At 40.2% G+C, this 15866-nt stretch overlaps 2 protein-coding genes across 2 annotated transcripts in view; one reads left to right on the top strand and one right to left on the bottom strand.

Annotated features, from left to right (window-relative positions):
- Window positions 1-7922: 7922 nt before the first annotated feature.
- LOC142436306 (protein SPMIP7-like) lies at window positions 7923-8483 on the bottom strand. Its single transcript, XM_075540048.1, has one exon. It carries the CDS (start codon window positions 8481-8483, stop codon window positions 7923-7925), a length of 561 nt encoding a protein of 186 aa, XP_075396163.1.
- A 3736-nt stretch (window positions 8484-12219) lies between these two features.
- Window positions 12220-15866, top strand: part of LOC142436307 (zona pellucida-binding protein 1-like) — a gene marked incomplete at its 3' end in the record, with an annotated part of 30613 nt that continues 26966 nt past the window's right edge. The window contains exon 1 of the mRNA XM_075540049.1: window positions 12220-12407. Coding sequence (XP_075396164.1) covers window positions 12284-12407 — 124 coding nt within the window. The remainder of the gene's footprint in view (window positions 12408-15866) is intronic.

Raw genomic sequence — 15866 nt, 5'->3', positions numbered from 1 at the left:
AGAAAACACGAGGGAAGTGCTTTCAGCCATTCAAACAGAGGAGTTTGAAACATTTTTTCCAAGAACAGAATCTCAGATTTGACAAATGTATGAGCATACGGAGAGTACTTTGAAGGTCATAAGGTTTTGTTTTTTTTTGTAAAAATATTTTAAGTACATAGCTGGAAAAAGATTCCATTTTGTTTTTGGGATACCCCCTCCTTTGCCTCAGGTGTCCAGGAGAGTAAAGTGGGGGGATGTTGTGGTGGATCAAGGCAGGCTAAGTGAAAAAGCAGGTAGGATGATGGTGGAGAAGGGATCTCCATCAGCCCTTGGGTGGCTGAAATTGGGGGTGTCCAGCTCTCAGACACCAAGAAAGCATGGAGATTAAAGAGGGAGATCTCACTTCTATGATGGTCACTGGTATAGGCATCAAAGCAATCCTGTAAGAAAACGCCACTTATTTGGTTACTGATATGATTAGAATGCTGATGACAATTTATAAATAACTTTAAAAGATCAGAACCTCCAGAGAGGACTATGTTATTAATTAAACTATTGTTTGGTTGTATGATGACTTCAGTGGATATTTTGGTTTCTTATTCATTATTATTTTATCCATATCAAAATAAGAAATTTATTCCAGATACTGAATAAATCAGTTGATTCTCTCTGGAAACAAATACAAATATGCTATGACCCAAAAGATGACTCTTTTTTTTAGAGTTAGGGTTAATGGGTTGTTTGAGGGTGAAGGCAAGTGTGGTTTGTGTGGAGAGTCTGAAAATGCTGAGGATAACCAGGTCTGATTGCATGTCTGAAGCTGCACGTCTGCAGAAGCCAGAATTAAAAACTTCAGTGACTGTTGGAGAGGAGTTCTGCATTTGAGAAGATCCATAATGGGGGGTGGGGAGGGGTGGAGGAGCAAAAGGTTTAAGAGAGAAACAAGGGAATGAAGCTGATGTTCTGCCTGACAAAAGTGTACTTTCCCTCCTCTGTGATCTGTGGTTTTAACAAATGTCCAGTCTGGTGGCATTGGGCAGGATTGGGCAGGCTCTCTCATGGGTCACCTTGTGTTGTACTGTCATATCGGTCCCCCACGGGGCAGCTGTTGCTCCGCAGGTTTGTGCTAGGAATGGCTCTGCCATTTCAAACCAAACTGGAGACTTCCTGAAGAACTGTCACTTTGGAATGGGTATCTGATGTGGTCACTAATGCATAAGCATGCTAATGTTTCATATATTTTATTATCTCAAGGAAATACTTTCAAGGGTTCCTCAAACCTTGATAGCAACAGAAAGCACTAGAGAAGTGTTTCTCACAGTGGGTAGTACCACCTGATGGAGGGCCCTGGAATGGTCCCTGGGGACTGCAAAAGCATATGCATACATTTTATCCTAAATTATGGACTATAGTTAATTGCCAGGAAGACATTCTTGGCAATAATTAATTTAAGAAGCATCATCAGAGTAATCTCCATAAGTTGGTGATTAGAGATGTTATAGCCCAAATGCACTGCTCCATTTTCCTCCAACTCCTCTCTTAAGTATATTTCCTCATGCTTCTAGGTTCTGTAATTCACTGCAACATCCAACAAAAACATAGCAAACTCTGAGGTGTTGGGAATTCGAAAGCTGAAAGTCAAGCAGAGGCGAGCTAAATGCAGGGTCCACAGCCAGATGCTGACAATGTCCAAAAGTCATAGCAGGTCTTCTTGCTTCTAGCAAAACTCAGTCAAGAAACTGAGGTATGGCTCTCTAGGTGATGTTATGTGATGTGTGTTAGAACGGGACTGACAGTTCCAGGGGGACATGGGATAGGGGGAGGTGGGGGGGGTAAGGAAGTGGTGTTAACAAACCCAGGGACAAGGGAACAACAAGTGATCCAAATTGGTGGTGAGGTGGGTGTGGCAGGCCTGGTAGGGAATGATCAAGGGTAATGTAGCTGAAACCCAGATGGGGATGGAACATGATAGTAGGACAGGAGGAAAGTCAAGGGAAATAGAGGAAAGAGCTAGGAGCCAAAGGGCATTTATAGAGGTCTAGACAAAGACATGTACATATGCATATATATATATATATATATATATATATATATATATATATATATACTCCCTCAATGCATGAATACTGTCTTCTATTATATTGGCATTCTATGATGTTCACCCTCCTGACACAATCGCTGAAGACAAAGCAGGTGAACAAGCAAATGTGAAGAAAGCTGATAGTGCCCAGCTATCAAAAGACATAGCATCTAGAGTCTTAAAGGCTTGAAGATAAACAAGCGGCCATCTAGCTCAGAAGCAACAAAGCTCACATGGAAGAATACACCAGCCTGTGTGATCACGTGGTTCCAAAGGGATCAGGTATCAGGCATCAAAGAGCAAAAAATCATAACATTGGGTGCACACCTCCATGATACGATCACTGAGGACAAACGGGTACATAAGCAAATGTGACGAAGAAAGCTGATGGTACCCGGACATCAAAAGGTATAGTGTCTGGGTCTTAAAGGCTTGAAGGCAAACAAGTGGCCATCTAGCTCAGAAGCAACAAAGCCCACATGAAAGAAGCACACCAGCCTGTGTGATCACAAGGCGTGGAAGGGATCAGGTATAAGGCATCATCAGAAAAACAAAAAATCTTACCATACTGAATGAAGGGGTAAGTGCGGAGTGGAGACCCAAAGCCCATTTGTCGGCCACTGGAGATCCCCTTGCAGAGGGGTCTAGGGGAGGAAATGAGTCAGTCAGGGTGCGATGTAGCACCAATGAAGAATACAGCTTTCCTCCAGTTCCTAAATACTTCCTCCCCCTCAACTATCACGACCTGAATTCTACCTTGCAAGTCTGGATAGAGTAGAGGATGTACACTGGTGCAGCTAGGAGCTGGAAGCACAAGGAATCCAGGGCGGATGATACCTTCAGGACCAGGGGTGTGAGTGGTGATACTCGGAGGGTAGAGGGAGAGGGGGTTGGAAAGAGGGAACCGATTACAAGGATCTACATGTGACAGAAAAGTGTGTGAAGGGAGATGGAGGGCAGGGCAAGATATGACAAAATAGTAATTTATAAATTATCAAGGGCTCATGTGGGAGCAGGGAGGTAGGGGAAAAAAAGAGGACCTGATGCAAAGGGCAAATTCTTTGAAAATGATGAGGGCAAAGCATGTACAGATGTGCTTTATACAATTGATGCATGTACGGATTGCGTTGAGAGTTGCATGAGTCCCTAATACAATGTTAAAAAAAGAACTGTACGGGAGTATCAGTACATATAGCTCACCAAGGAAAACAAAGAATGGTGTTTTAAGTCATGCCCTGTACTAGAGTTTTAAAGAAGCCAACAAAGAAACAGTGTTTGGCTTTGGACACAAATGTAGAATCTAAAAATGTCCTGTAGGAAAAGGGCTTGACTTGATGATTTATACTCCCTACTAAAGTCAGGTCTTAATCTTACTCAAATTCTGTGCATTAGTAGAGAATGCCTTCCAAAATGATATTACAGCCATAGGCATAGAAAGGTCATAATTATATCGTATGAGGAATTATGGCTAAAAAAGGTCATATTAACTGACCTCAACATAGTGCTGAGTTGTTTGTTTTTTTTTTTCTCAAAAGGGAGCAGTAGGTCAACCAAGTGTGGAACTTGTGGTCTAGAGTCGATGAAAATTTGAAATTCTGTTCTGCACTTTGAATTTTTAGATCAGGATTATTTCATAGAATCTTTGATCAAAATGTTCAGTAATGGTAGCTAAGTACCAGTTCTTCTGATCTTGAGGCAACGGAGGAAGTTCTTGAAGGTTATTCATCATATATTTGACAGAGACATGGAGTTCCAGGTTGACTGTTATCTTCTCAGTTTTAAAATATTTTATTTCATTGTCTCTAATTTCTACGGTTTCTGTCTGTCAGCTGTCAAGTCGGGTGCTGATTCCCTAGAGATAACAAACGGACATGCTCCAGGGGTTTCCGCATGGATCTTTGGATAACCATATGCCTACAATACCCACGGTCACTTTCATTAATTTTATAACAGCAACTGCTGGATCACCCATACATTAACATTTATTATGTTTTTCTCTTCATATTCTTTTATTTATGCCTCTCCTAGTAAATTGTTATTTTCACTCATGTCATCACATCGATTCATAATGACCCCATAGGGCAGTGTAGAACTGACTCTGTATATTTCTGAAATTGTAACTCTTTGTGGGAGTAGCAGGCCCCATCTCTATCTCATAGAGCAGCTAGTGGGCTCCAACTTCAGAATTTGCAGTTAGTAGCCCACTATATCACCAGGGCTCGAACAGGTATTGTGTATTAAAGGCGTAAAGTCTCTTAGTTATGATGATGGAGAAGAATGTTGAAAGTACCATTGACTGCCAAAAGAACAAACAAATCTGTATTGGATGAAGTACAGCCAGAATGTTCTTTAGAAGCAAAGATAGTGGGACTTTGTCTCACAGACTCTGGACATGTTATCAGGAGACCAGTTCTTGGAGGACATCATAAATAGTAGGGGAGCAGGAAAAAGAGGTAGATCCGTGCTAGGATGGACACACAGGCTGGAATGATGGGCTGAAATATAGCCATAATTGTGGAGATGGTGCAGGATTTGGCAGTGCTTCATTCTGCTGTACACAAGGTTGCTATGATTTGGAACCCCCGGACGATACCTCACAACAAGAATATCTTTGTAACCCTACCCCTGAGGGATGGACAAAAATCTCGCTCTGGCCCACTCCTTGCTGTATAAGCTAATGCATATCTTAATTTCTAGTCTGTTCCTTACAATAAGCAAACACTCGCAGAGATATCTATGGAGCCTCAGTTTACTTCTAAAATGTTCTCCCTTCTCAGAGATTTTATTTCCTGTATGCTTTTAAATGCTTTTGAAAAGTAGGCAATCAAATAATATTTTCTTAAAAATTAATCAAGTTTTTTCTAAGCATAAATTTTTGGAAGGCAAAATCTATTTCATTCTACCATCTTCTTTCAAACTTCATCTTTGGAATTTTTTTACAGATTTGTTTTATTATAAATCTTTTGAAGGGTTTATTATTACTATTTTTTTTTGCTTTTACCTAATCTGTGAACAACTTTGTCTTTATAGGCAAGGTTAATGATTTATATTTAATTTATTAAGTAATATACTTGAAATCATTTGTTTTACATTCATCATATTTTGTTTATGTTTTTACCTATTCTAGGTTTCTTTTAGATTTTGTAAATCCTTTGATTTTTATTCTTAGCAGTTAAACAAACGTGTCACAAGAAACTGCAATCCATGGCACTGCTCCATTCCATGGAATTGTCTTTTCCCACACATAGAAACCTTTAATTTAAAAACTTCACCCTTATTCTGGATCTTCACTTTGACATTCTAAGCATTATGTTCAGATTCAAAGTTCTTTATATTTCAGTTTCATGCAACCTCTGTATATTTATTTACTAGTTTAGTGAAATACGAGGTGTTATGCTTAAGGCTGTATGTCAACTTGGCTGAGTGAGAATTCTCAGTAGTTTGACAGTTATTGTATCATCACCCACCTGTGATCAGATCTGATAATTATGCCATCATTTTCATGATGAGAGCTGCTATGAACAGCCAATCTGTTAAATGGAGCTACCTCAGGTGCTTGTCCTGTTTCCAATATATGATCTGAGAACGCTTGCTTGGGCTTTGTTTGGTCTAGAATCTGCTTCTGGCTTGCATCTGAGCTCTAGTTCTTTGGACTGCCATATTGCCTAATGATCCCAGGAGTTGTCAGCATCCTTTCCTGCTATCTGAACTGCTGACCTTGGATGCATTCACCTGCACAAAAGCAGTTTGTCTTCTGGAAAGCTGACCTTGTATTCTTTGGTTTCTACTGCTGTATGAGTCAGGAGAAGACTGACATGTGTAACTCAAACTTACAATTTGCCAGTATCTACCACTGTGTGAGCCAGTCCTGAGACCCTTTAGCAAACCCCTCTTCCCTTGTGGGGTTCTGAGACTATACCGCGTTGTGTGAGTAGAAAGTCTCATTTTTCTCCCCTGAAGCAGCTGGTGGTTCAAACTGCCGACCTTGCAATTAGCAACCCCAGCAAGTAACTACTACTTTACCAGGCCCCAGTTACACACACACACACACACACACACACACACACACACACACACACTACCTTGTCTTTCCTCAACCATACTTATGAAAGATTATTCAGTCTTACCCACATTGGCATGAATATTGCTGAATCCTAAGCATGGGAACCAGTGAGAGTTAAATCCAATAATATACATATATTTGTAACTGGGATAGAGTCTACCCTACTGTAGTTCTCAATCTACCATATTGCCCCAACTTAAAATTACATTCTAACTTTATTTCATGACTGACATAAGAGTCTCATATATTTGTAGGCTGGCATAAGAAAGTATTATTTCCAGAATAAGTTTTGGTTAAAATAGTATTAGATATAACTCTCAGTAGCTCCCATGCTCTGGACTCAGCTATAATCATGCCAATGTGGGTAAACGATAGTTCTGTCTTTAAGGAGTGTAGTTCAGGAATAAATTATGGAAAATATATCTCAAAATAGATATTACAGTCTTGATGTAAAATGCAGTACATATTGCAATCTGTAAATATTTTTCAATGATTGCAGTCTTTCTGGTCACAGAATCATGGAAGTTTAGAATAGGAAAGAACATTAGTATATGATCTAATTCATCATCTTTTTACAGATTAAGAAAGTCATGTCCAAATGTGTTCAGTGACCTTTCCAGTATCATTTTGCTATCAGGTTAAAAAGACCCTTTAGTCTAAGGTCTTTTATTTCAGCTCATTGATTAAAGGAACAGGCAGCATCACATGCTTTGACGTAATTGGACAATTTCCGGGATAAAAGGCCTCATGAAAATGAGATAAACATAAATGCTTCTCTGACCTGAGTGTTCTGATACTGCAACGCCAACATAGATGTATCACAATAGAAATGGATATTTTAAAATCTTTCCATTTTAAATTTATTTTTATAATTTTAGTCACCAAATCATAAGCGCAACTATAATGTCTCTAGTAAGTTGTTTTGTACCATTGATGACACGTGTAATTTTCTCCATGGCTACTCTTAGGAGGCCTTTTCCCAATTCCATACATTAGATCCTTTTAGTAGTCAATAATGGCAAAGATCTGATTATCAAAACTATTTTTACCTTAGATTAGAACTGTTTGGGTAACTAGTCTTTCAGTCCTGGCACTATTGTGCTACAACTTGATAGATGCATGTCAGAAAACTGGCATTTTTAAAATTTGAAACTTTTTGCCACATACAGTTTGATAGAAGCCCTACCAAATTGGGGCCATGGCATGAATAATTAATTTAGACAGAGCTGATCTGATTTTACATTTCCAGTCCTCCTTTTTCTAGCCATTTGTAGTTGCAGTCTCAGACTTCCAAGGTGCCACTGGGTTGTGGACTTCCACAGTGCCGTGTGTTGCGTACTATCTCTTAACCTCTGGATTAGTAGCACAATTCAAATCATGTGTGCCAAGCATGGACTCCAGATTCAGATATATTTTAATATGCTTTTTCGTTCAGCTCCTAAAACCTACTTCTTTTATAACTATTAGCAGATTTTTTTAGAGAGAAATACAGTTTAGAAAATGGGTCATAAATTCTTCTGCGGTGAAATTATGTTATTTATATGTCTAAAATAAATGATCTGATATATAACTTATATTGGTCACTTAAATTATTGAAAAATATATATTGCCACCATATACTGTTTTATATAAAATATTTATTCTTACTATGTTACCTTGAAACCTGTAATTTAAAATACCAATTCCTTATTTGGCTCCTAACAATTCAATGTCAATATTAACTGGTACGGCAACAAGTCATTTTTCTACACTTTTCCCCTTCATTTAAATGTTTGAACAAAATTAAGTCCATGACATTTATTTACCTCCAAGTCTTGCCCTGATAGAGATGTCTGGTACTGTCCTGGAATTCCATCTCTTGTCCTGTTGTAATTCCTCTAGAAGAATTTTTTGTCTGTTTATTGTTGTATTAAATCCTGTGTCTGGTCTAGGAACTCGTTGTTGTGGTTTCACATCGCTAAAATTCACCAAGGTTGGTATGGTTCTGCCAATGCCAGGCTTTAAGTCAGCATCAGCACCAGGACTCAAGAACTGTGAACAGGGATCACTTAAAGATATGTCATCTCTAAGTGGAAATAATGGATAATCTGGTCCATATGGTGGGGGATAAGGGTAATGTAGATGGCAGTCTGGAAGGACTGAAGGCGGATAAGAATGAAATTTAAGAAAAGCAGGATTAAATTTCTTTTCAAATCTGCCATAGTCATGTCTATCATCAATTCCTACCACCAAAGGCATGTTCATTTTTCTTAAGAGATTACAGTAATGTGGATAATCCATTTTATCAATTCCTTTAGTTGTTGAAGAGATGAATTGTTTAGGGATACTTATCTGTCCAGGTGTACACTGTGAATTCATGTCTGTGGTGTTTTATCTTTATAAACTTTTGATGATTGTAATCTGATGATTCTTCTCCCTGTAAATCTACCGAATCTTCTATTTCGAATAATTTCTAAGATTAGAGTCAATTGAGCATAAAGTGATTGATTTTAAGTTTCTAAATTTCTGAAGCGTAGGTTGTTATTTTCTTTCAGAAAAATACCTTTTTCTTCATAGAAGCAATAGAACACTAGAGAAATAAGACTTAAAAAATAAGAGTGTTGCTGGGCAACAACTAGAACTGTAACTCATTGAACTCATACACATCATAATATGATTATTTGTACTGGGAATTTCATGATGCCTTCTGCCCCAGAGTGCAGGAAAGCCATGTCCAATTATTATTTTTAATTTTAACCATAAGTTAATTACTTATGGAAGCAGTTGAGTGACATAAGGGAGCCCAGGCGGCATAAGTTGGGCTGCTTAATAACAATGGCAGCAGTTCAAACCCACCATTCGCTCCAAGAAAAATGAGCCTTTCTGTTCCAGGAAAAATTTAGTTTTGAAAACTTACAGAGGCAGTTATACTCTGTCTTCTAGGGTTTCTTTAGTCAAAATTGACTTGATGGTAGTGAGTTTGGTTTTTGGATCTACTAGGCTAGCAGTTGGAATCAGCCTCAGAAGAACTGGTAATCTATTTCTGAAAGATCAGAGTCATTGAAAGCCCTGCTTTGAACAGTTGTACTCTGAAACACATTATTGTCTTCAGTTGGAATTCACTGTATACCAATGAGTTTGACTTTTGGCTTTAATTATTTATGAGCAAGATGATATTCCATAAGAAATATAGATAAAGCAATTCAGTCATAGTATATTTTTGGAAGTAAAAATAGCAATAAAAATCAGTATTTAAAATATATAAATTATAACACTTGTCACTTATATCAATGGATGTTTAAATTTGCTGTAAAAATGAATACTTATTTTTAATTTTGGGCCTCTCATTCACTGCCATTGAGTTGATTACAACTCATTGTGATCCTGCAGGGGTTTCTCAGCCTGTGTGTCATGACCCCTTTGGGGGTCGGATGACCCTTTCACAGGGGTCGCCTGATTCAAAACAGTAGCAAAATTACAGTTAGGAAGCAGCAACGAAAATAATTTTATGGTTGGGGGGGTCACCACAAGATGAAGAACTGTATTTAAGGGTCACCGCATTAGGAAGAATGAAAACCACTGTTTGAACTGCCTCTTTCGGTTTCTCAGAGTGTAACTTTAGAGTTACAGAAAACCTCATGTTTCTTTGGTGAATACATATTATACTGTGTCTGTGGGTGGCACACATTACTAAGTACTAAGTACCATGCTATGACGTGGCTGTGGGAAACCACACAAACACCTTGGGAAACCAGACCAAGGAGCACCTTGGAAGCCCACAAGTTGGAATCAGCTAAAGGCAGCTAAATGGTTACATCTTGTATCTCATTTTTATGGAAAACAATATAGTCGAAGTGCACCTTTTACATGCTCTAAGTTATTCATGATTCCCTGAACTCTACTGAGATGTTCCTGGTGAGAACACAGGTTTTTAAATATATGTTAGGGAACGTGTAGACAAAAGAGTCACTTATTTTAATCTAACAAATCGAATGTTCATTTGATTTACTAAAAGACTTGCAATATCTTGACCTAAATGTTGGTGGGATGCAAATTAGTCAAGTCTTTCTTTAGGAAAACATGTCTGAAGAGTCTAAATTTAACCCCGGACCTCATATATACAAGGAAGAGTTTCTTGAGAGATGTGTCCTCTGTGGAATAAATGGTACTCAATATAGTTTACTAAACAATGCATGCATAAATATATGCAGCAAACTCAGGAAATATTAGGAAATCTTTTCACTTTATTTGGTGTTTAGGGACTCTATGAAGTAGCATGTTCTAGTTTTGTTTCATTAAGACTCCACAGGATGGTCTTTCAGACTTTTCTGCTATTTGAATACCTACTATGTGCTAAAAAAGACTAGGACTTGAGGCTAAGATGATTACACAATAGATAAGATTCTATCTTTCAAGAGGCAGTTGCATAATGTATAAATCACATCAACTGTAAGGGAGTGGTGATATCTGTTGTAGAATTAGAATAATTATATTCCATATAACAGCATTATAGGCCTGGGATAGGTTGAATTAGGGGATCACAGTCCATTTTGAAGTCCTTCATCTAGTCTCTTATAACCAGCTTTCCCATGATCACTCACTTCTTTTTTTAAGTTTTATTGATATAAGTCAAATATGACACACTTCCATTGTTCATTTGCCTTTTAAAGAGTTGTATACATGCCATCACAATCAGTTCTAACGCTCCCTTCCCCCTCCTACATTCATTATTGGCTCTCTAATTTTCCTCATTCCCTCCACACCCACCACTGTCCCCAATAAACCATTACATAAATTATTGTTTCTATGCATCCACTCCTCCTGTCTTCCTAAACTGGAAAACATAACAGAAACAATAAAAATCAAAAACACAACTAAACAGAACGAAAATAATAATACAAAAATAAAGTGTAAGAATGAAAAGACCACTAACAATATCAAAAAACCAAAGAAGACATTTCTGTCGTAGAACAAGTGAGAAATATTTAAGCCTAGAAAAAAATCCAGGGTGGGCCAAGAGGGCCGTCAAGTGATCAAGAATATTATACCGTAGATCGAGGATCATTCACTTCTCAATAAGGGTAATAATAAACATTGTTTTTAGGCACTGTTCAGCTGCCCACGCTTCATTTTTCCATGTACTTAGATCAACTGTATACCATTTATTTGTAGCTTGGTCGATCCCAAGTAAATCATTTTAGTTGCTGAATAAGGTAGAGTCTTTCAAACTCTGAAACCCGGCCTGGCTTTGTGCCTTTTCACATTTAGCCTGAGCTGAGGGCGATTACACAAGCAAACTGGCTCCTCTAGGCCGGGCACTGCCAAGTCAATTTCATCTGGGTTTTTCCCACTAAGCTGCCCACCCCCACGGCCACCCGCGGGCCAAGCCTCCTGGGTCATTCCTACTATGTGTGGGTTCCCTTCAGCTCCCAACTAAGTTCTACAGATCGATTAAATAGTAATCGCTGAAATCACTAGTCCCAGGCGATCCTTTGAGGGTTGTACCTGGATACTCAGTGCTCCCGGAGGGGCTACCTGTGGTTCCGTGGTGTACGGGAAGCCTGCGACTCCAGGTCTGCCATCGTGTTGGGAGTCGCTGGGCCGTGGCGCCCCTAGGTACCGCAGGAAGAAGCACCGTGCACACTGTGCTGTGGGCGAGCCCATGGGTGCAGCCGCGGTGCTAGCCGCTGTGGCCGAGGGCCTTCTGTGTGCTGCCCCTCGACCAACGTGATGTCCTGTTCCCGGCACTGGTCTCCTCCCGGCCTTTGCTCATCTCTGGAACACGCTCAGAATGGTCGGCACGCAGGCTTTGAACCCTGAGATTCCTCTCCCAGTTCCCGAATCTTCCACAAGAAGCGCATCCTTCCCAAGATCCCCCTGGCTGGCGGCGAACGCCGGGCTCAGGGGACAGCTAGCTCTTCCAGAATTTCCCTCAGGAGCCCCCGACGACGACGACGATGTCCACAGGCCAGACACCGTTCTTGGATGCTGTTAGGTGAGGTGCGCCCGCTAGGGGGCCGAAGACCCCCTGCTGGACCGCAGCACCGGAAGTGGCGGGCCTCGCTTCCGGCTGCCCCGGGCCCGCTAACTCCCGCCGGCGCGTGCCGCCCGGGGCGGGTGGAGGCGCGCAGTGTAACGATCGTTTGCGTGGGCAGTCGGCCGGCGGCGGCGGCGTGCGGATGGAGGCCTCGGCCCGGGGCCGGGCGCGGCGGGCCAGGAAGCAGGCCCAGGAGGGGAACTCCTGGCTGTCCTGTCCCGCAGGCATCTTTCTCTCCGCCCTCCTCGTGCTGGCGCCCTCTTCAGGTGAGGCCCCGTGGGCGCCGCCTCCCCGGAGCCCCCTTGTAACCGCAGCGCCACCTCTCGCCGCGGGCCGGGCATCCTGGAATTGCAAGGCGGAAACCGCCCCTGTGCTCCTTCAAATGATGGGATGGGTTTGCCTGGATAGCACTTATCCATCATATCTCCCCGCCCTCTCTCTCAGTGGCTCCCTCTATCTATTTATCTACTCACGTCCACCTAAAAAATAAGCAAAACAACGACAGTAAACAATGTAATGTTTTCCCTCCCGTTTCCTTCCATTTTGTGTGTTCAGCACGTGGGTATTCAATTGTGGGATCCTATCGAACAACCCGAAACATTCTTGCATCTGTGTGATTGGACAGGAGCTCTGGGTGGCTTAGTGGTTACGCGTTGGGCTGCTAACTGCTAAGTCAGCAGTTCAAAACCCTGAGCCGCTGGCGAGAGGGAAGTCGGGTTTAAATTGTCAGGAGCACTTTGAGCTTGTCTTTTAGGGTCTCCATGAGTGAGGTTGGTCTTGGTTTTATGTTTAATTGGGGCGGAGATGCGGACTACCTCTTGTTTGCATTTGTGAACGCTACTGTAAGATTGGGCATAACACGATAACATTTACCAAAAGCTTTTCTGTGTGGACGCAGTAAAGTATACTTGTCCCAAAGAACCAGACGAGAGGAAAGGTGCTCATCCTTGAGTAGGCATCAAATTAACTGGATGGCTTCTTAGGACCTTGTTGACTGGCTCTCATCCCAATTTTATTCCATGGATTTGAAGTTCGTCTGGCAGTGATATCTAACAAGAGAGCTTTACTTTTTTGAGTAGAAGGCATGCAGAGTAACTCCACATTTTCATAGAATTAATGTATAAATAGATCATCAAAGCATCTTCTATTGAAAATTTAAAGTTGAGTTGACCACTAATCAACTCCCCAATTCAGCTTATGAGCCACTTGCCATATGTACATTTCAGTGTGTTAACTTTGCTGATGTTTTCTTATGTATACTTTATGCAATGAATTATTATGCCTAATAAATACTTGAATGCATTTTAAAATTAGTTCAGTTGCTTTGGTATTATCAGTGATAGTTGAGTGCCACCTATTGGTTTCATCTACAAACTGCAGTTATACTGAGATTTTTTTTCATGTTTCACAATGTTGCTAATAGCATTTCTTCTGGGTACCCAGCGAATTAAAATACTTTTCTTCTGAAGTCAAAAATAGCCTGAAGAAGCTGGTAAGCATAAAAAAGAAACAAATTAGAATTTGATGTTGACCACAGAATTTGGGGGTTCAAACTGTAGATTCTTTAAAAGTAAAACATCTTCCCAAATTAATAAATAAAAAGCACAAAGGAGACTCGTAAAAGTGCTAAAATTGTTCAAATAATGGGAGCAGGGGTGAGAAAACAGTTCCTCATAAGTATAAAATTGAAGGGCTGTGTGATATAGGAATGCCATTGGGGAGCAAAAGGATGAGGGATTAGCAATTACAAGATACACTAAAATTCAGACACAACGAAAGGCCATTCTTCTACTCAATATACGGAATAGTCAAAGATAACCCTTTAATTGCCCTGAAAGACCAGCAAGCTATATGAACCTGGTTGATGATCTTATCCTAGTGCTTTCTTTTTAAAACTCATACCAGGCTATCTATCTCTTTGTAACATAACAAGATCAGACATAGAAGTTTTTCTTAGATATTTGGTGCTGTAATAACAGAAATACCCAAAGTGTGTGGGTTTATTGAAGACATTTTCTCACGGTATAGGATGGCTGGAGTCCAATCAAAGTGCTCGTTCTGGGAAGGCTTTCTGCCTCTGGAGGCTCTGGAGAAATGTCTCTGTTGAGCTCGTGGGCAATTATCATGTGGTACAGCACCTTTCTTCACCCATCTCTGCTTTTCTTGCTTATTTCATTTGATTTTATTTATAGCTTCACAGTATTCAGTTGGTCTCATTTGATCATATTGAATTAACATAACAAAGACCACCCACAATCAAGTGGGGTTATAAGAGACAAAGACGTTTGTATTTACAACACATGTTCTGGAAGGCACAGTTCAATCCATAAGAACAGTATAAGAACTGTGCCATCTATAACTATTAAAGACCTGATATAAGTATAATATTTTACAGTGTGTATAATATTTCATGCAGACATTTAAGAATGGAATTCTAATTAGTCCTAAATGTGACTGGGGAAACTGAAGCTTCTAGAGCAGCGGTTCTCAGCCTTCCTAATGCCATGATTCTTTTGTGCAGTTCCTCATGTGGTGACCCCCCCACCCATACAATTCTTTTCATTGGTACTTCATAACTATAATTTTGCTAATGTTATGAATTGGGTGACCCCAATGAAAGGGTTGTATAACCCCTAGAGGGGCAGCAGCCCACAGGTTGAGAACCTCTGTTCTAGAGCTTCCGGTGACTTTCCTAAGATCAGTTACAATGGTAGACTTTAAGCTGAAGTCTTTAGAGTTAGATTATAAACTTTGAATTCTATACCATCATCACATGTCACTACTACCTTTATGTTAAAAGGTTGAATACAATGCTTTATTGCATGTTTTATACTGCATGTCCCACTTGTTCTCTGCACCCTATTATGTCTGTCATATTTGTTCACTCAATAATGATTGAAGATATCAGATATGTCATATTTAACAATTACTGTGCATAGGAGGTGATTGGAAAATACCATGGCTTGAGTCAGGCACAACTTAATTTTCAAAGTTCATTTTTGCTTTTCAACACTTTAAAGAGGTCTCTTGCAGCAGATTTGCCTAATGTAATATGTCCTTTGATCTCTTGACTGCTGCTTCCATGTGAATTGATTGCTGATCCAAGCAGGATTAAATCCTTGACAACTCGGTCTTTTCTCTTCTGAGCATGGTGCTGCTACCAATTAGTCCAGTTGTGAGGATTTACATTTTCTTTACATTGAGTTTAATCTATACTGTAGGATGCAATCCTTAACCTTCATCAGTAAGTGCTTGAGGTCCTTCTTACTCAGCCAGCAGGAAGGTTGTGTCGTATGCATATCGTAGGTAGTAAGCCTTCCTCTAATCCTGATACCACGTTCTTCGCTTCATTTGCTGGCGAAGAATATTGAAAATATCCTGGACTGCCAAGAGAACAAACAAATCTGGATTTGAAGTACAACCAGAATGCACTTTAGAGACAAGGGTAACATGTTGTCAGGAGAGACTAGTCCCTGGAGAAAGAATTTACATCATGCTTGTTAAATGAGAGGCGTAGCAGAAAGAAGGAAGGCCCCCAACAAGATGGGTTGACATGGTGACTACAACCATGGGGTCAAATAATTGTGAAGAAAGCGCAGAACCAGACAGTGCTTCATTCTGTCGTAGGTTGGGTTGCTCTGAGTTGGAACTGACTCAACAGCACCTAACAGTAACAACAACTACTATTTAATACTTGAAGAGGAATGGTGACACAGTAGCTACAC

This window comes from Tenrec ecaudatus, unplaced genomic scaffold (genome assembly GCF_050624435.1).
Source record: "Tenrec ecaudatus isolate mTenEca1 unplaced genomic scaffold, mTenEca1.hap1 Scaffold_2112, whole genome shotgun sequence".
Classification (NCBI taxonomy): Eukaryota; Metazoa; Chordata; class Mammalia; order Afrosoricida; family Tenrecidae; genus Tenrec; species Tenrec ecaudatus.
This window is presented reverse-complemented; position numbering and strand designations above follow the sequence as displayed.